General features: G+C 39.7%; 1 protein-coding gene across 1 annotated transcript in view; it reads right to left on the bottom strand.

The window, feature by feature from the left end:
• MTUS2 (microtubule associated scaffold protein 2) overlaps nucleotides 1–27336 on the bottom strand; it is a 476293-nt gene that overhangs the window by 188277 nt on the left and 260680 nt on the right. The window contains exon 6 of the mRNA XM_036747013.1: nucleotides 12506–12717. Coding sequence (XP_036602908.1) covers nucleotides 12506–12717 — 212 coding nt within the window. The remainder of the gene's footprint in view (nucleotides 1–12505; nucleotides 12718–27336) is intronic.

Genomic DNA, 27336 nt, shown 5'->3' with positions numbered 1-27336 from the left:
CTACTGTGTGCCAAGTACTGTGCTAACTGCTGTGTTCCTACTCTGTGCAAGTCTTTGTTCTTATGAGCTAGGGAGTATTTTTGGTTGTTTTTGTTCAAAACTGTGACTTCCCTGGTCTACCAATGCAGGTAGCCATCATTTTGCAACTTATAGTCTCAGAAAGTTGCTGGAGGCACTGACAGGTTAAGTGATTTGCCCAGCCACTTAGTAGTAACCCTGTGCCCAGGCCCACACAGTTAATGTGTCAGAGGCCAAACTTGAAACTAGGTCTTTTTTACTCTGAGGCAAGATTTCTATCCAATCCACTGGACTACTACAGAATAAAATCATATGATGCTTTACAATTAAAAACAAAAATCCTTTTTCTAACAACTTTGTGAGATGGTGTAAGCACATGCATGTATGTATACAAGTACATACATATGCATGTTATCAAAAGACTCCCCAAATATTGATTGGCTCAAGGGTCACCTCTTTTGTCATCCCTAGGGGGAGGAAAGTAGAACATAGTACCTTCCCCCTGTGGATTATTTTCAGTCTATCCTGTGTAACACTTATATGGACATAGCTGTTTTCATGTTGTGTCTCCCATTAGACTGATATCCTTGAGAGGAAGGACTGTGTTTTTCTTTCTTTGTATCCCCATTGTTTAGCACAAGGCCTGGCACATAGTAAGCACTTAATAAATGTTTCCTGACTGATTGACCTACTACACAAAATCTTTCCAAGTGACCCCAGTTCTTGGGGCTCTTTCCTCCATGAAAACGTTGTCTATATACTTTATAAATAGTTGTGTCTCTCTCTCCCCTAGTAGAATGTAAGCTCTTTTAGGTCAGGGATTGGTCGCTGTCATTTTATCCCCAAACCTACCACACAATGCCTAGCACAGAGTAGGTGATTAATAAACTCTCATGGAATTGACGTGAATGCCATTCCCTCGGCTCCAAATGCCAACCTCACCTCCCTCTGCTTCTTTCTTTCTATTCCAATTCTAACTATTGCTTCTAAACTCACCCCTGCTCTGTGAAGTGTTTCTGTAGAGTCTAACATAGTGCCTTTCATTTAGAATCACAGAATCTCAGAACAGAACGGGCCCTGAGACCACCCTCTAATTCAATCCCCTCATTTTAATGAGGGAATGAAGGCCCAGAGAAATCAAGTGACTTATCACACAGAAAGTTACCTGCCCAGCCATAGTTGGTTTTTATTTCAGTCGTTTTCCTGCTAATGCACATTGCCGTTACCAATATCTCAAAAAATATCCCCTTGATTTTTATTATTCACATTAGCTTGCCTCCATTCTACAATCCTAATTTTATTTTTGAAATAAGCTTTTTATTGATCGCTTCTGTTGTTTATATCACCATAGTTATCCTCCAGTATCCATCCCCCTCTCCCTTCTCCTCCCAGAGAGAGCCAGCCATAACAAACAGCATTTTTTTGGAGGGGAGAAGGCAGGGCAATTGGGGTTAAGTGACTTGCCCAAGGTCACACAGCTAGTAAGTGTGTCAAAAGTCTGAGGTCGGATTTGAACTCAGGTCCTCCTGACTCCAGAGCTGGTGCTCTACTCACTGTGCCACCTAGCTGCCCCAATAGCATTTTTTAAGGATCAAAAAAGGAGGAAAAAACTCAGCAAAACTAAGCAGCACACTGAAAAAGTCCCCAAATGTGTACAATTTGTAACACCTATGAACCTTTCACCTTCATGAAGGAGTGAGCTGGCACACAGAAGGTGCTTAATAAACAGTAATTGACCCGTCTTCTGTCTCCAAATTCAATGCTCTTTTCATTCCAACACAACTACCTCATTACGGTAGCAGCCACAACCAATTAAAGATGAATCAGAAATGAAGCCAGATCTTCCCTTGTTTACAATGTAAGCCAGTTGAATTTGATATGCCAAAAGTTAACCCGCATGATTTTTTCAGAATCATTTCTATTCTGTAAAAGCAGTGGGTACCTGGACAATATCGAAGCAATGACTTAGGTCATATGCCTGCCAGCCACTAGAGGGTGCTCAAGAGTGGGTCGACAAGGGTTTTCGCAGGACAAGCTGGCAAGACCATGATGAAAAACTCAACTTTAAGCAGCAGAAGTGAGAGTCTCTGGGAATCACACTCATTAATGTACCACACACAGTTCAGCAATCGTAGCTCACAGCAGATCCGCCTGGCCTGTGGTCTGCCCGTTCATGAAATGCCCAAGGGCCAGACCTGCTGGGAACTAACTCAAGTGCCAGCTTGGTGTTGGCACTTAAAAGTGACATCTCAAAACTCCTTCCTAATTCTGGCTGAAGTGTTGTATCACAACTGACAATTTTCATGGCAGCTCTGTGTCAAGAAATGGAGATTCACAGGATGGAAAATAACAGTTTTTATCTAGCCGTTAGCCTAGTTTTTTCTCCTAGACTTTCCCCCCTTTCATTCATGACTACTTGTATATTTAAAAAAAATAATTTATTGATACCTTTTGTTTTCACACCGACAAAATTTCTCCTAGTCTCCAAGATTACCTCTTCCTCTGCCCGAGAGTCATCCCATATAACAAATATTTTTTAAAAAAAATATGAAGAGAAAAAAATCAGCAAAACGGATGAATACATTGAAAAAAATCTGAAAATATATGCAACGTTCCACACCTCTTCAAGGGAGTGGAACAGGCGCATCTTCTTATAGCTCTTTTTTGGGGCTCAAGTTTGTTCTTTGTAATTTTGCAACATTTATTTTCTAATGTTTTGTAGTATGGTTGTTCTGTCTCTTTATGTTACGGTAGTCACTGTGCATATTACATTCTTGGCTCTGCTTTCTTCTCATAGAGTTCTGCCATCTTTCCAACATATCCCCTATGTTCTATAAGCTTGTCAACAACAGCCAAACACTGGCCTTAAAACATACCTGGGCAGGTAGGTGGGCGGGACCTGGAGTCAAGAAGACCTGAGTATGAACAGGACCTCAGACACTTACTAGCTGTGTGACCCTGGGCAAGTCACTTAATCTCTACTGCCTCAGTTTCCTATGTCGCAAAATATGGGTAATAATAACACCTACCTCCCAGGATTGTTCTGAGGATCAGATGAGATATCTGTAACATATTTTACAAATCTTAAAGTGCTGGAAATTCTTATAGAAACGTTGGCTATTATAATAACATCTATTTTATAACAGATCCTATAAATCATATAATATGAAATAATGAGACATAGCTAGCATAGGGGGATGGAGGACTAGTCTTGGAGTCGGAAAAAAACATGTGACCCTGGACAAGTCATTTGTCAATGTCTTAGGTAACTCTTTAAGACTTTAAGTTATAGATCACTTCCTGATTTTCATTAGTGGAGTCAATTTCCACACCAGGTATTCCCCACAACGATGAAATCACATATCTAGCTTACTTATAGATGCATATGCAAGGCAATAAACACAACAGAGACAGTAACTGTCAATATGCTCATGTGGTTCTGTACCACAAAATATAAGAGACTCTCCATATAGAAAGCAGAAGAAGTAAACCAAAGAACTAGATCCCCAAACCAATAAGCCCAATGCATCACAGCCGCAAAGAATTCAAAACATAAAACCACAGCAGAGAGCCAAGCCATCCCATAACCTTCTGCCCCCGTGCTGTGGCCTTGCCACCAACAATCGCTCACAGCACAGCACAGCACAGGTCTGCTCTAACCCTCAGCTCTCTCTGCATTTCCTGTGACACACTTTCCTTTTCCTCTCGGCAAGCTCCTCCCACCACATATGACTTAGGCTTCCTGTGACAAAAGCAGATCGCATGCCTATTAATGAACGGGAAAGATCTTCGATTCTAAATTGTCATTACAATATGTGTGTGTATTTGTAATATGTTTGGTCAACAAGCAATTATTAAATATTTACTATATGCCAGGCACTGTACTTAAGTGCTGGGGGAACACAGAGACAAAAACATGATCCCTGCCCTCAAGGAGCTCCCATTTTAATGAGGGAAATGTGAAAATAACTAGATACATGCAGAGCTGCGCTGGTAAAGGTTTAACAACTGTCTCTTTTAAGAACGTACCCACGACACACTTTAAGGTTTAATCTTCATTACTGACATTTTCTGCATTATTTTCTTAAGTCTAGAGCTAGTTTTCGTTGTTCCCAGCATGCCCCTGGACCCTAATTGAGAGACAAACACAAGGTAGATAGAAAGCAATCTCAGAAATGAAAGCACTAGTGGAGGGGACCCAGAAAGGCCTGCTCTAGAAGGTGGGACTCGAGCAGTCATGAAAGAATCCGGGGTTTTGGAGCCAGAGGTGAAAAGGGAGAATATTTCAGGAATAGAATATATATTTTGATTTTTCTATTTCTATTCTTCCTACATTCTATATAATTCCTATTCTCACACAGAAGCTTTTGGTATAAGGAGGGATAAAGTAGGGGCCCAGATATGTGATTTTTATAATCTCCTCTCAAGTAAAGAAATTTTCTTTTATCAATTCAGGTCAGCCTGTTCTCTGTAATATAATCATCTTGGAGAGCTGCCTAGAGAAATGAGAGGTTAAATAACTTTCCCAGGGGCACATAGCCAATACGTATCAGAGTTGGGATTTGAACCCAGGTCTTTCCAGATTCAAGTCTGGCTGGCACTGCCTTTTATGGTATGTGAAAAATGGCATAATGTTTCTATTAACTACACAAGGCACAAACTGAACTCTAGCTGAGGATTCTCGACTTAAAAGGCAACGTTCAGACTACATATATACGAGAGAGAATTTCAAAAATGAAATCTTTAGGCTGAGATTAAGCATCTTCCAGTCTTCCCACACTTCAGTTTGGGTAGTTGGCAGACATCCATATATCTGAAAAGCTATAGGGTATCAGGCAGAAGCGGAATTTCCATGAGGTAATCCCTCTTGTTGGGAGGCATCTCAGTCCAATATTTCTCATCCAAGACAACAGCCAACCTGCTGGCATGGCTCCTTTCAAGACTGTTTCATAGCCCATCTTTTTCTAATACTTACTTAATTTTCCTACCTTAGATTATAAAACAGGGTCCATGATCCTGCTGATACATTAAATTTCTGAGGGCAAAGATGAGCCTAGCTCAGATGTGATGGTTACTTGTACTATGGAATGTTACTCACTTTTCAAGCTATGACTACAGTAAAGACACTGATTTAATATGTTGGATATGTTAGAACTTATACATCCAAGTGAGTGTTGCTTCTTCAAAGTAGTCACCCTGAAGGCTATATAGACTTATTCCAAAGAGGTTGCCATTTTTCAAAATCTCTTTGGAAGTGCTTTGGAAACTGCCTTTAAAGACTGAGAGCATATTCTTTGGAAACTCCCAGGCATTGAAAAAAATCATCTTTTGAGGGAAGGTTTGCTATTGCGAAACCAATAATCAGAGTGCTAGACTCGAAGTCAGGAAGAACCAAGTTGGAATCCTGCCTCAAAACACTAGATTTGTGGTCCTGGGCAGGTCACTTAACCTTTCAGCCTCAGTTTCCTCATCTGTAAAATGAACTGGAGAAAGAAATAGCAAACCACTCCAGCATCTTTGCCAAGAAAACCTCAAATGAGGTCACAAAGAGTCAAACATGACTGAAACAATAGAACAACCACAACAAAAATGAGATAATAAGAATAGCCTCTACAATGCAGGGCTGTTGTAAAGATCAAACAGGATAATATAGTAGAGTGCACTGGAAGCCTTAAAGTGCTATAGAAATGCTAATTATCATGACCATCATCAGCACCACTACCACTATTACCACCACACTATCATCACCATCATTATCACCTCCACTACCCTCCTCCTCCTCATCAATCATCAACATTAGACCATCCTCTTCCTCATTAATCATCATCACCATCGTTATCATCATCATCACCATCGTTATCATTGCCACCTCAACTAACCTTATCATTACCACCACCACCATCATCATAATCATCACCATCATTATCATTATCACCTCCACTACCCTCCTCCTCCTTTTCATCAATCGTCAGCATTACACTATCCTCATCCTCCTCTTCTTTCTCATCAGTCATCATCATCACCATCACCACCATTCTGGTGACTGAGGTTTATGGTCAAGCTAGAATACAGCATGGCATAGAAAGGGGCAGAATAATACAGTGGAAAGGGTGCTGGATATGGCATCATAGGATGATAGATTTGGAGCAGGAAGGGATCTTGGAGGTCATCTGGTCCAACATCCGTGTGAGGTCAGGATTCATGTCATATTTAGCACAAAGACTTGCATATGGCAAACACAGTATCTGTTAATTGACTTTAACATATTTACATTAATATATTAATGTATTATATCCTGACATCAGTCCTAGAAAGTAGGAAGGACAGATATTGTTACCTCTACTTCATGTCCTCACTCAATTGTAGTGGGACCCACTCACTTTCAATCAATCAACAAACATTTGTTAAGTGCTTTCTACGTGACTCATGCTGTGCTAAGCACTTGGCAATACCAAGAAAAAGTAAAAAACTTCCTTGCCCTCCAGAAGCTTACATGCTAATAGGTGAGACAATAAATATAAATCAGCACACCTACAAGATAAATAGATTAGATCAGGGGTGGGGAACCTGTGGTCTTAAGGCCACACATGGCCTGCTAAATCCTTAAGTGCGGCCTTTTGACTTCAGAAGGATTTAGGATTAAGGATTTAGAAGGCCACCTCTGGATTAGATGGAAGGGAGACCTTAGTAGGAAAGACACTAGCCACAGGGAGTCACCTTTCAAAGATAAAGATAAATGACACTTCCATTATCCAGGCAGATGAATGAGTTGATTATACATAGAATGATCAAACTAGGAAAAAAAACCCTACATGACAATGAATCATCAAGTATTTACCTATCAAGTACATACTCAGTGCTTACACTGTCCCAAGCACTGTGCTGGGTAATGAGGAAACAGACAAAAATGAAATGTCTGTGGTCTCAAGGTGCTTACAATTTATCAAGGGAGAGAACAGTGCATCTATAAGTATTTCTAGAATAAATACAGGGTAGTTTGGGGAGAGAGAGCACTAGCAGTTGGGAAGATCAATAAAAGCCTCATGTAAAATCTGAGTTTGGAGAGAAGGAAGGGATTCTATGGCGACAAGGGAGGGCATGCCAGGCAGAGTGCTATGAGGAAGAGTAAGGGAAGTTTGGCTAAACTGTAGAGTACAGAAAGAGGAGCAATAAATAACATAAAGTATTTCAAAGCCAAACAGAGAAATTTATGTTTTATCCTAGAGGTAATAGGGAGCTACCACAGTTTACTGAGTAGGGGAGTGACACAATCATTTTGGTGTGAGGATGAATTAGAGTTGATAGACTTAAATGAAGGAAGTCAATGAGGAAGCCATTGTGATAGTACAGGTGAGATGTAATGAAAACCTAAACCAAGGTGGCGGTTGCGTAAGCTGTGAGAAGGGAACAGTTGCAAAAGTTGTTAGGAAGTTAGAAATGTCAAGATTTGGCAACCGAATGGATATGCAGGTTGAGAAAGAGAGAGATGAGATTGTAAACCTTGGAGACTGGAAGAATGGAGGCGCCCTCTACAGAAGGAAGGAAAATGGAAAGAGGTATAAGGTTTTTGGGAAAGTGAATGAATGACAGCATCTCTTTATACCATTTCAAGCATAGTGGGACTCAATAGTAAGGAGTTTGGAATCAAAAGACCTGAGTTCAATTCCTAGTGGGCCATACCTTGATGACCTTGGGCAAGTCACCTAACAACTCTGGGTTTCAGTTTTCTCCTATGTAAAAATGAGGCTTTCAAGATCCCTTCTGGTTCTAAATCTATAATCTTAAGAAGATCCCACAACCAAAGAATGGTAACTCATTTCCTTGTTTAACACTCATTGTCAATATGGTTCATTTTTATAGCTAATCTAAACCTTTCATGATATAATCTATTTTATTTTGTTTTTCCTGAAGCCAAGATGGAGATGGAGGTGATAAAGAACAGTTAGCCACCATCTGGTATCCATGCCCTTCAGATACTTGAAGAGGGGAGAAGTCCCAGGTTAGGGAACTCATTATGACACTTGCTTTGAAATGAAATAACTCATTATCCAAATCTTCCATTGTTTCCCTTGACATTTTAATGCATCACCATTTTCATCCTTAGGCAGAGAATGAAATGTAGAGTTTTTTATACATAAAGATAACAGATCTCCTAACATTATAAATGACGTGCTTTATGAAACTGCTGGCTAATGTTAGAACTGAAGCCCGTGGCCATCAAGCAGTTGGCCTTCTTATATGGGGATTAAACTTATGCTCATGCCCTAACCAACTTCATTAGGATCATTCCTAACCACTTTCCTTACTTTTCAAGGAAACTTGTCTTCACTTCCTTTTCCCCAATGTATCGCTCATATCTCCACACGTCCTCTTTGTCCAACAGGGCATCATCTGCAGACTCTCTACAGTCATCTTACACAGCAGCAGGCCCATGGAAGACCCCTGTGGGTCACCTCTCATTCTACCCAACTGTAGACTCCTGTTTTTTACCGCCTTGTTTGTTTCTGCTGGGCCTGGGTTGAAGACCTCAAGAAGTGATGCTGCTGAGATTGTAACACTTCACAAAGACAAGAGTTTGAAAGGCTAAATGACAAGGCCATTCAGGAGGCCTGTCTGGGGTGGCTTGCTATGATTTAGTGAAAAGAAAACTAAATCCATGCCTGTCATCCATCTTGTTAAAATGTCACACTGAGTACAATTCTAGAAGTGGGGAAGCCTGATGGGAAAGCTGATAAATCACCTGCCAGGATGCTTTGTCTCTGATTTAAGGGACGTGTAATGCTGCAGAGGAATAAAACTCTTGCCCACTGAACCCATACATGGTGTGGAGGAAACAATATGTTAACTGACCAGATGCACAATGACTCCATGCACACCATGCCCTATGCATCTGAACTCTACAGAGATGTGGCAGAGGGCTGAACGAACCTGAATTTCAGTTTATCAGATACAAGAGTCCCTTTGGATTAAACCCTGACTTTGTGAATAGAGCAAGCAAATTAAAAATCCCTGTCTGTATTCAGAGAGAACATAGACATTACTATGGAATCATTGCTAAAAGATTCTATTTTCCTTTGGATAATTAAGTTACTTGTGATGCAGGGGGAAAAGGAAGGGAATAGGCTTTTATATAGCACTTATTGAGCAGCTGGGTGGTGCAGCAGATACAGCTCCAGGCCTAGAGTCAGGAAAACCTGAGTTCAAATCCAGCCTCAGACACTTGCTAGCTGTGTGACTCTGGGCAAGTCACTGAACCCAGTATGCCTCAGTTTTATCATCTGTAAAAGAAGTTTGAGAAGGAAATGGCAAATCACTCTGGTATCTTTGTCCAGAAAACTGCAAAATGGGGTCGTGAAGAGCTGGACATGATTGAAAATGACTATACCACAACAATATAGTGCTTATTAAGTGCTAGGCACCATGCGCTATTTACAAATATTATGTCATGGGATCCTCACAGTAACCCCGGGAGGTACGTGCTGTCATTGTTTTCTTTTTACATTTGAGAAAAGCGAAGTAAACAGAGGTTTGGTGACTTGACCAGGGTCACAGAGCTACTAAGAGAGTAGCTTTTCCACCTAGCTGGATAGAGAGTCAGCACTCAAAGTCAGGAGGATCTGGGTTCAAGTCCTATCTGGACTTGTAACCGTGGACAAGTGAGTTAACCTTTCACTGCCCATGCAACTCCCTTCAGACTATAAATTGCACACCAGGTACCAATTTGCATTTTACTGTCGTTCAGTCGTGCCTTTCAGTCACATCAGACTCTTTGTGACTGCTTTTTGGGTTTTTTTGGCAAAGATACTGCAATGCTTTGCCATTTCCTTCTCTAGCTCATTTTTATACATGAGGAAACTGAGGCAAACAAGGTTAAGTGACTTGTCCCAGGTCACATAGCTAGTAAGTGTCTGAAGATGGATTTGGATTCAGTTCTCCCTGACTCTAGGCCTGGAACTCTATCTACCATTGTACTACTATCTAGGTGACTTGTATTAAAAGAAGAGAATTTCTTCATTTGCAGTTCCCTTTACCAATTAAATCACAAGTCTAGTAAAAAAAAAAAAGTCACGTATTAAACTGTCACTATAAATGTTTTTTTAAAGAGCCTATTCTGCTCGTGAATGTAAAACACACCCACACACACATGAAGGAAGGACTATTCTCTACCTTCTCTACAATGAAAAGCGCTGACATTTTATAAGGCAAACCACAAATATGTGGCTTCTCTTCTTTCCTTTGTTGTTGGTGGTAGTGGTCTAGACTGATAATTTCTCAGCTGTCTTCACACACAGGTCTGTAACTGGTTTACAACTTACTGTCTGGACTGCTGTCTGTGGGCACTGCAGGTGATGGAACTCGCCCATGGTCATTGATTGTTCAGCTGCAGGCCTTGAATCCAGGCCTTCCTGACTCCAAGGCTGGCCCCCCAGCCACTCTGTCAGCCTGCCTCTTTAGGTACTTCAAATGCACCAGTTTTTCTACGCAGAGGCTGGTATTCAGTCAATTATCAACTGTTTACGTCTCTTTATGTCACTTGTGAATAATGGGAGTGTCTTGCCATGACATACACCTCAACCTCAGTGCTACTGGGTTGGACAAAGAAAGGAAATGGTTGAATTAATTTATTCATTCATTCAGCAAACATTGATTAAGCAACTATGATGTGCAAAGCACTAAGCTCAGCTCAGGGGATACACAAAAGCAAAAATGAAATGTTTCCTGCCCTAAATGACATTACATTCTACTAAAATCGGCTGGCTTTGTTATTGTTTCTGGTTAGAGGCTTTAGAAAGGAAGATGGTTGAAACTGTTTTATTTAGCCCTGTCTTTCAGTCGTGTCCGACTCTTTGTGACCCCATTTGGGGTTTTCTCAGCAAAGATCCTGGAGTGGTTTGCCTTTTGCTTCTCCAGCTCATTTTAAAGTTGAGGAACTGAGGCAAACAGGGTTAAGTGACTTACCCAGGGTCACACAGCTAGTAAGTATCCGAGGCCTGATTTGAATTGATAAAACTGAGTTTTAGGGTATAAGTATTAGCTCTATAAACTAACTTTGCCATCCATTGCCACATATCAAGGAGCTTGCTCTCTTTCTATAAAGTACTTACATAAGAAAAAATCCAAAGTTATAGCTTCTGAAGTTTTTTTTGGAGGGAGAGAGGGAGGGAGGAAGAGAGTGGAAGGCTGGCAGCAGAGGTGGTGGCAGTATTATAAAAGATTATGCAAAGAATTCTAATCAATCAATGCTAGACCTGGAATCAAGAAGGCTTGGGTTTAAATTCTGCCCAATGTGTGGCTGTGGGCAAGTAACTTAAGTTCCCCGAGTCTCAGTTTCCTAACCTGTACAATGAAGATAATGATATGTAATTCACAGGGTTGTTATGAAGTTCAAATAAGCTTATGTAGGCAAAGCATTTTTCAAACCTTAATCCACTATGTAAATGCCAATTGTTATTATTAATAATTATTATTAATATTATTAATAATTACTAATTATCATTATTAGTGAAAGAAGGAACCCAAGTGGTCGATATCTAATATTACAGGCCTATTTAAAATGTTCCACATTTGCTTCTTTAAATCAGCTATGAAGTTGGCTAGCTCAGTTCCTCATTAGGGGAGACTTCACATAGCATTATCGGTTGGTTGGTTGTCGTCCTTCATTCTCAAAGAAGACCAAAATGACATCACTATGTCAGAGTCGGGTTACAGTGTGTCTGACTGTGGCTGAGCAAACCAACACAAGCTTGGAGGGCTCTACCACAGGTTGGGTACAAATATTTCATATGAACATTTGGGGTGGGTTCTTTCAATTTGTGCATCTCGTGTTTGTTTTGAGCTACTTCAATTCTGCTTTGCTCATAGGCCACAGCGCCTTCTTTGATGTGGGTATGCCATGCTGGGTGGTCCTTTGCCAGCATCTTCCACGTCACACAATCAGTTCCAGGGTGGCATTATCACAACCTCCATAAATGACAGACCAGATATCCTAAAGTATGTATAGAAAAAGCAAGATGGTCTACAAACTACCCAAAAATAACTCATTATGGTTAAGTTCTAAGGTTAGTACTACCCAAGTGTCACATGGACTATGTCACAGCAAAAGACAGATGGACTCAATTGGGTACTAGTGATGCTAAGAACAAACATTTCTGTTCTATCCCAACATTGTGATACCAGGTTCTACCTTTTAAACTTTCCCACATACTATAATTGGGCACCATTGCCTACCCTTGTATTCTCTGTTATATTTGATTGAGAACCTTCCTCACCTATTAGCTTTTCCCTAATAGAATGAATAACTTGGCTTCCAAGAATGGTTGAAAAACCAAACAACATAAACAAAATAAAATTATATGTGTATATATATATATATATATATATATATATATATACACACATAAAATAAATAAACAAAATAAAATTTAAAAAAATAAGAGATCCCAAGTCCCTCTAAGAATATGTTCCAGTTTTGTACTATAGGACTCACCTTCCCAAAGAAATGTTGAGTAGATACAGCAAAAACTTCAAAGCCTCGAATGGCCCTCTTCAGTTCTCCCTGAACGTAGCTGAGCTGCTTGGATTGTTCTTCACACTTATCCTTCAGTCGCTGAACAAATTGTCTTTCTGCCTCCCGGGCCTGGAGATCTGGTTTGGTGGCAAACCCATTTCTTGGAACGGCAGCTCTTTGTTTTGGGTATCCTATAAGAAGGAAAAAAACACATGAAATAAGGCTTGGCAAATGTAAGGCATCTAGGAGGTGTAGGGCCTAGAGCACTTGGCTTGGAGTCATGACAGATCTGAGTTCAAATCCTGCCTCAGATACTAATTCTTAAGAGTTCAACTTTTTAACTTAAACTTAATACCACCTACCTCAGTGTTTTTGTGAGGATCAAATGCAATGATATATGAGAAGCATTTATCAACATTTAAAAGCCCTATGTAAATGCTACGATGGTGATGGTGATGCTTCATTTGACTAATGCTTTAGGGTTTAAAGAACATTCTTCTCTAATATGGTCTGGGTCCAGTTAGCTGCGGGGAGGGGGAAGGAAGAAGAAATTAATGATTTTTAAAAATTTAATTTACTAAAAAAACCACCAAAAATGACTCAAAATATTCCCCTCATCTATGAGTTCTACATCTTTATCTTTGGGGCAGAAGTATGCATGAATAACTAGGGAACCAAATTCACCAAATTTCCCCTGTACCTTTTCCAGAGCTATAATGAGAACCTCCTTCAAGGTCCAGAGAGCTTTGCTGTAGGAGAGGGGAAAGGTGGGATTTGAACTAAGAATAATCTTGATTCTGGCATCTCAATGTGCTGGAACAAAGATAGTAGACTGTGAGTTTCCCCGAGGGCAAGGATGGATTTTTGTTTTAAATTATGTCCTCCACCCTTTCTTCCTTTAGTTAGAAATTGCAGAATTAAGTAGATGTGCAAACTTTTTTATTTTTTTTGCCACCCAAACAGGCCTCTTGAGGATTTCAAAACCTGAGCTACCAGTCTTTAATGTACAGGATGGCCTGAGTCCTCTATTTTCTCCAAACACATCAATTCTAAATTTTACCTACAATATTTAGATAGTAGGTGCTTAATAAGTGCTTAGTGAACTAAGGAAAAGTATATTTTTGAACAGTCCAATTTATCCACAAACCAGAGCTTCTGTACATAGACTTATATTCCAAGTGCTTAGCAGAGAGCTTGGCATACAATAAGCACTTAATAAATCCTTGTTGAACCAATGAATGAATGAATGAATGAATTCCTGCTTCTTTTATTGCAGATGCTACTGATCAGAGCCAGTTGCTAACACAATTACTGACTATCACTAATCCTCTTTCCACCTATGTAAAATTCCTATTTTTAACGAAAGATAAGACTTCACACAAGTATATACGAAGGTGATTATTTACATGTGGGTGAGCCACCAACTACTTTTAAGATAAAATACAGACTCTTCTATTTGGAACTTAAAAGTATTTCACAATTTGGTTCCAACCTACCTGTCCTGATTATATATTACACCCTCTCTGTATTCTGTTATCCATCCAAACTGGCTCTCTTAATGTCTCCTGTATACAACATTCCATTAATTGTGTTTTTTTGCACTGGCTGCCCCTCCATTCCTGGAATACTTTCCTTCCTCTCTGGCTCTTGGAAACTCTAGCTACCTATAAGGCTCAGCTCAAGCATCCCTTACTACAAGAGAACTTTCCTGATTTTCCCAGTTCTCACAGCTCTCCTTGCGAAATTACTTTGTTATCTATTTTATATACAGCTTGCATTTATGTATGTTATTTCCTTTCAAAATATCATAAGCTCATTGAGGGCAGGGTACTGTATTTATTTTTATCTGTAAGTCCCTGGTGCTTAGCACCATGCTGGGCACACAGCAGCACTTCAGAAAGGCTTACTGAATTGAGTTTTGCACACAAGCATTCTGGAACAGAAACAGTATCTGGAATTTCAAGCAGAGAGCTCAAATGCAAAGTCTTATTTATTTCCCTGTGGAAGATAAAATTTTATTTTAAAGTTATGAGAGTTTATTTTATATTTTTATAATTGATTTATTTTTAGTTTTTAACATTCACTTCCATAAGATTTTGAGTTTTAAATTCTCTTCCCCTTCCTCTTCTCCCCGCCCCCCCCGCCAAGATGGCGTGCAATCTGATATGGGCTCTACTTATACATTCACATTAAACATATCTTCACAAGAGTCATAATGTAAAGAAGAATTAGAACTGATGGGAGGAACCACGAGGAAGAAGAAACAAAACAAAACAACAAAAGAAAAGGAGACGAAATAGTATGCTTCCATCTGCATTCGGCCTCCAAAGTTCTTTCTCTGGATGTGGATGGCGTTTTCCACCATGAGACTTGTGGAATTGTCTTAGATCCTTGCACTGCTGATGAGAAGAGCGAAGTCTATGAAAGTCCATCATTGCACAATGTGGCTGTTACCATGTACAATATTCTCCTGGATCTGTTTATTTCACTCAGCATCAGTGCATACAAGTCTTTCCAGGTTTTTCTGAAGTCTGCTTGCTCATCATTTCTTATAGCACAATAGTATTCCATTACATTCATATAGCACAACTTGTTCAGCCATTTCCCAACTGATGGGAATCCTCTCAATTTCCAATTCTTGGTCACCACCAAAAGAGCTGCTCTAAATATTTTTGTACATGTGGGTCCTTTTCCCATTTTTATGATCTCTTTGGGATACAGACCTAGAAGTGTTATTATTGTATCAAAGGGTATGCATGGTTTTATAGCCCTTTGGGCATAGTTCCAAATTGCTCTCAAGCAGGGTTGGATCAGTTCACAACTCCACCAACAATGCATTAGTGTTCCAATTTTCCCACATCTTCTCTAAGAGTTATCATTTTCCTGTTTTGTCACGTTAGCCATTCTTACAGGTGTGATTGGTACCTAAGAGCTGTTTTGATTTGTATTTCTCTAATCAATAGTGATTTAGAGCATTTTTTTTTCATGTGACTAGGGATAGCTTTATTTCTTCCTCTGAAAACTGCCTGTTCATATCCTTTAACCATTTATCAATTGGTGAATGACTTGTATTCTTACAAATTTGATTCAATTCCCTGTCTTTATCAGAGGTCTTTATCAGAGATAGTGGCTATAAAAAGTGCTTCCCAGCTTTCTGCTTCCCTTCTAATCTTGGTTGCATTGACTTTGATTATACAAAAACTTTTCAATTTAATGTAATCAAAATCATCCATTTTGCATTTCACAATGTTCTCTCTCTCTTGTTTGGTCATAAATTCTTCCCTTCTCCATAGATCTGACAGGTAAACTATTCCTTGCTCTCCTAGTTTGCTTATAGTATCAGTCTTTATATCTAAATCATGTACCCATTTTGACTTTAACCTGAGTAAAACCTTATTTTAAAAATAACAAACTAACAAACAACAAAAAAACCCTCTTGTCCTCAATTATCCACCATCCTCACAGTGTAGGACGTATCTAAGATTCTTTCTACATATTGATATTCCTGGTGAAGGCTTCAGATCAGTCATTTCAACGCAGAGGCATTCACTTTCCCCAAACTCCCAGAACCACAGTATTTCAAAGGTAGAGAGGACCTGGGGGTCCATCTAGTCTAACCTATACCTGAGAATTTCTCTCCTACAACACCTCTGATAAGAGGTCACCTAGCCTCCTCTCCAAGGCTTCTAATGAAAGAACCTCCCACCTACTCTCATTCTGAGGTATCCCCAAACGCTCACTCCTTTTCTCTTTTGTCCCCAAATCTTTATGCTCTGATAATATACCTGATGGAAGATGGGTAACTGAACCCAGATCTGAATTGGAATTGTGTATCAACCATCTTTACAGTATGGTGTTAGGACGCCTTTCTCTTTTCTACTTATAGAAATCCAACTGCTCCATTAAGGTCCAGCACTAATCCCAATCTCCTCCAAGAAGACTTTTTTGACTTCCACATACCTGAACCAACAGGAATTTCTATCTTACCCTCCCATGAGTTCCTTGAGTACTGATTGTTCTACTTATTCTCTGCTTGACATATGCTGCAATGTCATGTATGTTTATCGATATACCTGCCCTCTTGCCCAGGTCCTTGCAGGGTATCCTGCATCACAGCATGTAGCTAGTAGCTGTTTGCTACTGACAATGATTAGAATGAAGTCTTAAACTTAAAACTCACACTTAAAAAGATAAATATTGTTCTGTATCTAGGCAGATCAGACACCAGAGGGAACAACACAGACCCCAACAGCATAATAACCAACTATATTGTGGCAAACATCTGCCCCCTCCTCTTTCTTTTCCTGTGCTCTTTTTTCTATAATGTGTACCTGTATGTGTGTGTGTTCAGGATATAAGACAAAGATAGGTGGGGGGAGGGTAGTAACTGGATGACTGAGTAAGCAGAGGAAACATCCCCACCATGTCTTTATTAGGGAATGTATTCCACTGATGAGAATACCCAAGTGGCCTCATCCTTTAAAGAAAACAATGACTTAATTGATCCAAGCACACTTCTGCTTGTTGATTTAATGATAACTATATGCTGGTTTTAATTAAATGCTTCCTTTTCTTCTTTTAAAAGAAAAACAAAAGTCCACCAGAGATTTCTTTCTTGAGTAAGAGGCAATAGGCTGAAATGGTTCCTCCAACCTTGCATGCCTCAGATTACTACAATAGCAGGAAAGCAGAGTCAGGAATTCCTGCTGCCTGTATAGCAGTGAGGAAGGTCAGATTCTCAAGAAGTCACTCATGTCGAATACAAACCAATTTTAATGTTAATTATTACATTTTAATTCTTCCAGAGATGCTGATCAGTGCAGGAAAAAAGCAGTTTGAGAGTAAACATTTTATTGTCTGCACTGAGCTCCAAGGCATGATGTTAGATTATTGCTTCATTGGGGTTACTCCAAGAGGGCAGCAACGTACTGGTTGCTGGCATTTATCCCCAAGGAAATATTTTTGCTTTGATGACTGTGGTTTGCCATTTGATTATTGCTATGGTGCTTTTAAAAGTACTTGAGTGTTTTAATTAATGTAATTAATTTGTACCAGCTGCCTAAGGTCCTGATAAGGAAGAGCACATCTCTTTAGAAATATTAAGAAAATATAATTTTGTGGTTGAGTAGTTTCAGTTGTGTCTGACTCTTTGTGAACCCATGTGGAGTTTTCTTGGCAGAGATACTGGAGTGGTTTGCCATTTCCTTCTCCAGCTCATTTTACAGATGCTGAAACTGAGGCAAACAGGGTTAAGTGACTTGCCCAGGGTCACACAGCTAGCAAGTGTCTGAGGTCAGATTTGAGCTAAAGAAGATGAGTCTTCCTGATTGCAAGCCAGTGCTCTATCCACTGAGCCCAAAAAGAAAATACAAAGGAAATAATAAAACCTGATTTGAGCTCAGTGCATTTAAGCTAATTGCTGTCCCTGGCAAATATTGTCATTTCTGGGCTTCAGGTTAAAAAGCACAAATGCAGTGGGTGTTTTTATTCAGCGAATTTACTATTTTTTACTGGAAGGAAGAACAAGAAATAGCCAATTTCCCCTTCTTTAATATGTCTGAATGTCATACAGTAGGAATGGATGACCCAAAAGAACTTTGGATAAACTGTTTCCTTGGCTACCTAGGTGTTTCCTTTGACATTAGGGTCATTATGTTCCTCTGATTGGGAAAGCCATGTTCAGCCCTTTACTTTGACACCTACTGTAACATAAGGTCTACATTTCACCTCCTCTACAAAGACTGTAAAAAACCAGTTGAAGATCCACTTCTATATTCTAAACACCAGGCTGTGAACACCACACAAACACAATTGCCTTCTGAGAGTTTAAATTGCTTGGAATTCCTTTCTGGCTAGAATCTGGAAGGAGAGACTTTCTTAGAGTATTTTAGGTGTCACGCAACAGTATTTAAATTTAAATAATAACATATTTCCATAGCACTTTCAAGCTTGGGATCATAGACCTCAAGAGCTGGAAATAACCTCAGAGGCCGTTGAGTCCAACCATCTCATAGATGAGGAAACTGAAGCCCAAGGAGATAAAGTAACTTATTTATTTAAGGTCACACAGCTAGTACATTATCAGAGGTAGGTCTGAACCCAGGTTCTCTGACTCCAAAGTCACTGCTTTTTATCTGCCTCCTTTCACCAGGGCACTATGACCTGGGTAGTAAATTATCTTCATTTTACAAATAGGGAAATTGAGACACTGGGAGTTTCAGTGACTTAGATATTTTGGAACAGGAATTCAGAAAAAGGCCGCTACATTCTTTCCCACAGAATCACACTGTTTCTGCTTAAGAAATACGATTTTAGAAATGGGACTATGGTAATTCAGGGCCTGATGTTATAGCACCTTTTCTTTTTTCCTTTAGGCAGAAAGGCTTTTGAAATTTGTTTTTCCATATAAAATCCACCTTTATCTCTGACTAGTCAATATTACTATTAAAAAGCATTTAGTAAGAGACTACCACGTGCCAGATACTGTGATAAGTGGTAGGGATATAAAATACAAAAAAAAAACCCCACCACCCTCAAAGAGCTCATATTCTACTGGAGAGTAGAACACAACATGATCATAGAGAAAAAAATATAATACATATATATGCATATGCATATATACTATATAAAATACTATATATTTTATGTAGTTTACATATGTAGTTTTAGTTTTTATATATTTTGTTTATACTATATAAAAATATACTATAGACAAAATATATTTTTTAAATGTCCCCCAAATTGTAGAAAGTCTTAAATTGCCAGGCCAAGGAGTCTTCATTTTAACCCAGAAGCAATGGGGAACGACTAAAGGTATTTGAGCAGAGGAATGATATGGTCAGGCCTCTCCATTAAGAGGAGTATTATGATTAGAGAAGAGAGAGACAGAAGGGAGATTAGTTAGTAAGGCTATTAAAACAGTTCAGATAAGAAGTAATAAGGTCTGAACTAGGTGGTCACAGTATGAGTGGACACAAGGGAATGATAACTGAAATGTGATATAGAACTGAAAGGAGTGTGTGTGTGTGTGTGTGTGTGTGTGTGTGTGTGTGGTAGTGAGGGTGACAAAAAGGAAAAACATCAAAGACTCCCTGGCTGCAAGCCTGGGTGCTTAAGAACATGTTGTTGCTGAGTCCTTTCAATTGTGTCTGACTCTTCTTGACCCTGTCTCAGGTTTTCTTGGCAAAGACACTGGAGTGGTTTGTCATTTCCTTCTCCAGCTCATTTTACAGATGAGGAAACAGAGGCAAACAGAGTTAGGTGACTTGCCCAGGGTCACACAGCTGGTATGTGTCTGAGGTCAGATTTGAACTCTTGAAGAGGAGCCTTCCTGACTCCAGGCCTGGCACTCTCTCCACTGTGCCACCTCATTGCTTGAGAATAGGGTTATCAACAAAGGTAAAAGGAAGTCACTTAACCACTCTAGGCCTCAGTTGCTTGATCTGTAAAATTAGGGGTTTGATCTAGATGTCCTTTAATTAGTAAGTGCTTCTTGACTATGCAGTGACCTTGGAGGCTACAAACACCTGATTTAAGTCATCATAGATTTAGATCTGAAAAAGATCTCAGAGATTTTTCTGGTCAAACTCCCTCATTTTACAGATGAGGAAAGGATGCGCAGAGAAGTTAAACAATTTACCCAGTTACATAGGTAGCAAGGGACAGAGACAGGTAATGGTTTATAATATGTGTAACGCCTTTGCAAACCTTAGCATGTTGTATAAGTGTCAACTATTATTAACCTTCCCTATCGAGGTCTTTACAATTATTTTACTGTATTTCATTTCAATTAACATTTACTTAAATTTTCTTTAAACTTTTATAGGTCTTATCTCATCTCAAGAGCATCAGCATGGGGCACTGTACAGGAAATAGCATCTGGAGTCAGAGAACCCTGGTTTGAATGAATGCTACTTGTATAACCGTGGGTGAGTCACTTCACTTTGGGGCCTCAACTATAAAATGGAGGGGTTAGCCTCCATGACATCTTAGGTCTTTTCTAATGCTAACTCTGATCCTATGACTCAATTCAATTCAATGAGATAAGGAGAAGTAACATGGTACTAGGGGGGAATGGGCAGCCAGGTGGCACAATAGATAGAGCCTGGGCCTGGAATCAGAAAGACTTGAGATGAAACTGGCCTCAGACATGAATTAGTTATGCGACCCTGGTCAAGTCACTTCACCCTGTTGGCCTCAGTTCCCTCATCTGTAAAATGAGCTGGAGAAGGAAATGCCAAACAACTCCAGTATCTCTGCCAAGAAAACCGCAAATGGGGTCATAAGAGTCAGACACAACTGAAAGTGACTGAACAGCAAATAGAGGCAGAATGCTTAGAATGAAGTCATAAAGACCAGGTTCAAATCGCACTTTCAATACTTCCTAGCCATATGACCTTAGACAAGACACCTAATGTCTCTGAGCCTCAGTTTCATCGTTCATCAATGGCAGATAACAATAGCCACACAAATTACCTCATAGGGTTGTTCAAAAGGGGCTCAAAAGAGATAACATACAAAGAAGTGGTTGACAAACCTTATAGTGTCAGTTTATTACATCAGATACTATTACGTACAAAGTGATGGGGGGCTACAGAAGGAATCTATGATATATCCTATATCCTTAAAGAGCTCACAATCTAGTAGAGGAGTCAAGATAGTGCAGGAAGTACTTAAAATATTCAATTCAATAAACATTTATAAAGCACCTACTATGTGCCAAGCACTGTACTACACATTATGGAAACAAATAAAAAAAAGATAGTACCTGCCCTCAAGGAGCTTATAATCTAATGAATACAGTACATGAAAATATAATTAAGGGCCCTGATGCATAGTAGAGATAAGTTGTGGCATAAAAGAGCATATTTTGTATATACGTACATATGTATATACACACACACACATATATATACATATATAGCACTTAGCACAGTGCATGGCTCATAGTAGGTTCTTCACAAATGCTAGCTCCTTCCCACTCCCCAGCTGAACCACTAGCTTGCTATGTGACTTTGAGCAAGTTACCTCACCCTTCTGGGCCTCATTCCAAAAGGCCTTAGCCTAAAAGGGCCAGGGTCTCCTATTGCATCCTGAGTCATCTCTAGTCATCCTGGTGAATATCAGGCCACTCGACCCAGATGACTCTGGAAGAGAAACTGAGGCTGGTGACCTTGTACAACCCACCCTCACTCAAATCAAAATCAACTGCCAGTCATGTCATCACTTCCCTGATGCCGTGGTCCTCTTCCAGAACAAAGGACAAACACAACAACAAAAGAGGCTGAATTAGAACAATCTCTAAGGTTCCTTCTGATTTAACAATCCATGAGCTTATTCAACCATTATTATATAATTTAGGGAAGAGAGAAGCTGATGTTTGAGGAGATTCTGGCGGCTGAATTCCTTCTGGATTTTTAAATAGGGTAGCTTCTTGAGAATCAACACCAATTAAAGTGGCTCATAAGGCTTTTGAGGTTAAATCAGCCTCTGAAAGAGAAAGGGAAATCTATTAAGGCAACATTTTATGCATGAGCTAACTATCTAAACCCTTTGCTCTTCTTATCCTTTTAAGCTCTTTAGAAAGGTAAAAACAAATTCTTCTCCTCTTGTTTTCTTGGCAACCAAAAGCACTTATGAGGTATCTCTTTATGTGCCAACTGGCATCTAGGTGGCACAGTGGCTACAGAACTGGGGTTCGAATCAGGAAGACTCATCTTCATGAGTTCAAATCTGGCCTCCGACAACTACTAGCTGTGTGACCCTGGGCAAGTCACTTAACTTTGTTTGCCTCAGTTTTCTCATCTGTAAAATGAACTGGAGAAGGAAATAGAAAACCACTCCAGTATCTCTGCCAAGAAAATGCGAAATGGGTCACAAAGAATAGGACAGACTGAAATGACTGAACAACAACAAAATGTGCCAAGTACTATATGAGATGATATCCCTGCCCTCAGGGTGCTTATATTCTGGGAGGGGAAACAATATGTACACACATGCAAAATGTGCATGAAATGGTTATCCTTCACACTCGAAGAGGACCCAAAATAATACCGCTATGGTGAATCCAGGTACACTGGGTCCAACTGTGGCTGTTCAGATCAATATGAGCTTGGAAGGTTCTACCATAAGTCAGTACAAATAGTCCATATGAACGAAACATTGCATGGAATAAAATACAAGGTAAATACAAGAGAAATTTGGAGGAGGGGGAGGCACTAGCAGCTGGGAAGCATCAGAAGAGGTCTCAAGTCTCTTGAGGCACTTGAATTGAGCCCTGAAGAAGGCTAGAGATTCTAAGAGGCAGGAATGAGGAGGGGGTGCATTCCAGGCATGTGGCATAGACTGTGCAGATATACAGTCCAGAGATTCCTGTGTGAATAACAGCAAGCAGCCTAGTTTGGCTTTCTAGCTACAGGAGGCTCATGTCACTGATGGGTTCCACTATTTTAGGGGTAAGCTCCAGAATGTTCACCTGCTGCTTTATATTTCCCTCTGTGGAATCTCTGACAGCTCTTAGCCTCTAGTTGGTGGTGGGAGGAAGTGAAAGAGATGGCAGTCCCTGTCATATCTCTTTTGGCCTCCAGGGAGAGGCCAGCAGCCAGAGAGGCCAGCAAGCTGAATATGAGTGCCTTGCGTGCCAAGGTTGTACATCTGGGAAAGCATAACCCCTGTAAGTGGAAAAAAGCCTATAAAATATTCATCTGCAGGGATTCCCCTCCATTCCCAGCATTTTAAATAGAAGGAACCACTTCATAATTTTACAGCTAAGAAGCTGACTTGGCACAAGAACCAAACAGTGCAATATGGAAGGCTAAACACCCCTCAATCGCAAAGAAGAAACAGATGCCAAAACTTTGCCAGTTTTCCATCTCAAAAAAATCCATGGCAGAAAATAAAGAGTTTTCCAGCTTGGCACACATTCCCCTCTCCTCCTGCCCCCCACATGATTCAATGTAGTGGCTGAGAATTTTTGGGGGTTTGACTTTCATTAAAACAATCCAACTTCATTTCTGGAAAAGGCTGACATTTGGTTTCAAATGTAGTCACCTCTTACCCAAACCCCTCCAATATCTCCTTCCCTCTTTTCGTAAGCCCTCTTTGACCATGTAGGGGTTTGGCTGAGACAGGGACAGGACTGGCAAGAGTGATTTTCCTGCTGAGCCTTGGGAGCTAGTGAGCTGACTGAGGAGGTGGGTGGAAGAGAAAAGAATGAAGAAAAAAAAAGATGGCACTCACCACTCTTTTTATGTATAGTAGGGCTCTGCTATTAACTCCATGGAAACATTATTGCTCTCCCAAGCCGGGCAAGGGAATGAAGCTCATGGGAGGAATGATCAGGGATTTAGAACCCAGAGCTGCTGAGTGACCACATGCAACCTCAATCCTATAATTCTACATCTAGAACCAGAAGGAATCTAAGAGGCCCTACAGTCCAACTCTGCCATTTTACAAAGAAGAAACGATACCGAGAAAGGACTGAACACTTATACCAAGACTCTGTCTTCCCCATCTGGGGAAGCTAAGCTAGGTGGCACAGTGCATAGAGTGCTGGGCCTGGAGTCAGGCAAATCTGAGTACAAATCTAGCTTCTTACTAGCTTTCTGACCCTGGATTTTGTTTGCCTCAGTTTTCTCTTCTGTAACATGGGGATAAATAATAGCTTTTCCCTCCCAGGGCTGTTGCGAAGATCGAATTAGATAATGATTGTAAAGCGCTTCTCACAGTGCCTGGCACAGGGTAATAAGACTTTGTTAATACTGTTGCTGTTATCATTGTTATCAATTTGGGGAGGAAGGAGACGGGGTGGGGGGAGCAGAAAACACCCAGCCTGTCCAAAGTTTATCGCTACTCCACAAGTGATGGCTGAATAAGTTGCGGCACATGACTTTGATGGAATACCACTGTGCTGCAAGAAACAACGAGCTGTTTGATTTTAGAACAAAAAACATGAAAAGTCTTGCATGAGATAATGAAGAATGCAATAAGCAGAACCGGGAGAACATTGTATACATTAACAGCAATATTGTTCGAAGAACCGCTATGAATGACAGAGTTATTCTGAATATTATAAATGTTCAAATCCACTACAAAGAACCTATGAAGGAAGTTGTTATCCATATCCAGAGAAAGAACTGATAAACAGAAGTATGCACAGTATGGTTTTACACACGCACACACACATCAGTGTCAAATGGTGGCCTTCTCTAATATGGGCTGGGGAGAGAGGGATACAGCCTGAAACTTAAAATGTAACAAAAAATTAAATAAAAAGGAAACTCCACAAATTATTAATGTCATTCAGTTTCTAGGTATCTTCAACTTTTTAATATGAAGAATTCTCATCTCCAGGATACTTAGAAGTCTTTATCTAAGGAAGGGTGGGATGGGGAGTGGGAGGGTGGGGGGAGAAGATAAGGTAACAGGAATAGGGTAAAAAGAAAGGCTAAGAAAGAAAATAGTGAGTAAAAATAAGATGGAGGGAAATTCACACATAGTCATTATAACTTTGAATGTGAACGGGATGGTCATATCAGCTCTCTTTGTGACAGATCCCCATCAACTGGGGAATGGCTGAACAAGTTGTGGCGTATGGTAGTGATGGAATACTACCGTGCTATAAGACATAATGAGCTCAATGATCTTAGAAAGACATGGAAAGACTTGCACAAAATAGTGAAGGGCAAAGTGAACAGAACCAGGAGAACATTATATACAGTAACAGCAACATTGCTTTAAGAATGACTTTGAATCCAGTGTCAGACACTTGACACACTGACTAGCTGTGTGACCTTGGGCAAGTCACTTAACCCCAATTGCCCTGCCTTCCCCCTCCAAAAAAAAAAAAGAATGACTTTGAGTGCCTAAGTAATTTTGACTATTATAAACACACAAATTAAAGATAAAGAACATATGAAGAAAGATGCTATCTGCATCCAGAGAAAGAAGTGATAAATAGAAGTATGTATAGAATAATTTTACATGTAAATATACACCTGTTTGTATCTAATGGTAGCTATCTCTGGGGCAGGGTTGGAGGGAGGGAAGGAAACAAAAACAAATTTACATGATAACTTTGTTATAACAAGTTGTGTGTAGTAAATGTGCAGTTTCATGTACAACCATCTTTTTTATTGTACTATGTTATGGAAATACTTGTTTTATTCCATAAATTAAAAATAAAATAAATAAATAAAAAAGTAAGAGTATCCTTCCCCAGAGAAATTCTGAACTTTTCCATTCTTTGTTTGGAGGGCTGAATGAAGAACATCCAAGTGCCTTATAATTTCTACTGTAGAATCAGAGTCATAACACCTATGAGTTGGAAGGGAGTCTTAGATGTCTTAGAGGTCATTCTTCAAGCTTTATCTCTTCTACCTGCTGAAACTGAACAGTGCTCAACATAAGCTTAACAATATTAACAACATTGTATGCCCTGTGGAAATACTCAGGAAGAAAAACGGGCCACTGCTGGGATCCAAACCCAACTCTGACACCAAGTCTGTGACTGCAGACACGCCCCAATCTCTGAGAACCTCGGCTTCTTCATCTAACAAAGTACAATGATACTTAGCCTTCTTTTCTAACACTGTCATTGCAAACTGCGAGACAGTTTATAAATGAGAATTGGTATTATGTGTTAAAACAAAAGGAAGTTTCTGGCTAAAGCTAAATTAACCAGAAAACTAAATTAAGCACAACACCCAATGTCATCTATAGGAAAGAGCACTGGTCTTAAGAGTCAGAGAATTTAGGTTGTTACTTCAACTCTCTGAGACCCACTTCTCTCGAATATTAAAAGAGAGGTTTTGGTTACATGGTGTCTCAAGCCTATTTCGGCTCTGACCCATGAACTTCATTCTGGTCTATTGTGTTTTCAATGACTCTATTTATATACTTTAACACTCCAATGGCTGTGTGGTCTCACTGATGTGGGAAATTCTCTCCAATAATGTAGACTGCAGCCCCCTCACAGCCCTGCTCATCTGGTAAGACTCATCCATGTCCTCCCATAAACCTGAATCAGATGTTTGCCCAATATTCGGATGCCCTTCTTCATGTTCTCTTGACATTACACGGAAGGGGTAAGGAGTAAGTCACATATATCTTCATACGCAAGAACATATGTCACTATATAAGAATATAGGGGTCAAATTAGTCAATACTTAAAGAAATTAGTCAGGCTATTTACTGGGAGGTCAAATACTGAAACTGAAGCTTAAATAATTTGGCTACATAACGAGAAGACAGGACTCACTGGAAAAGACCCGATGTTGGGAAACATTGAAGGCAAAAGGGAAAGGGGACGGCAGAGGATAAGATGGATAGATGGTGTCATGGTAACAACAAACATGAACTTGGATGGACTTTGAGAGAGAGAGTAGAGGATAGAAGGGCCTGGCATGCTATGGTCCACAGGATCACAAAAAATCAGACACGACTGAACAACAACAAAAATAAGGAATATAGATAGTTATAAAATACGTATACTTATAAATGCATGTTTATATGATACCTACTATATGCTGGCACTGTGCTAAGTCCACAGGATCACAAAGAATCAGATATGACTGAACAACAGCAAAAATAAGGAATATAGATAATTACAAAATATACCTACTTATAAATGTGTATTTACATAATACCTACTGTATACTGGCACTGTGCTAAGTCCACAGGATTACAAAGAATCAGACACGACTGAACAACAACAAAAATAAGGAATATAGATAATTATAAAATACATCTACTTATAAATGCACATTTATGTAATACCTACTGTGTACTGGCACTGTGCTAAGTACCTTTTA

The sequence above is a fragment of the Trichosurus vulpecula genome, chromosome 2, assembly GCF_011100635.1.
Source record: "Trichosurus vulpecula isolate mTriVul1 chromosome 2, mTriVul1.pri, whole genome shotgun sequence".
Lineage (NCBI taxonomy): Eukaryota > Metazoa > Chordata > Mammalia > Diprotodontia > Phalangeridae > Trichosurus > Trichosurus vulpecula.
This window is presented reverse-complemented; position numbering and strand designations above follow the sequence as displayed.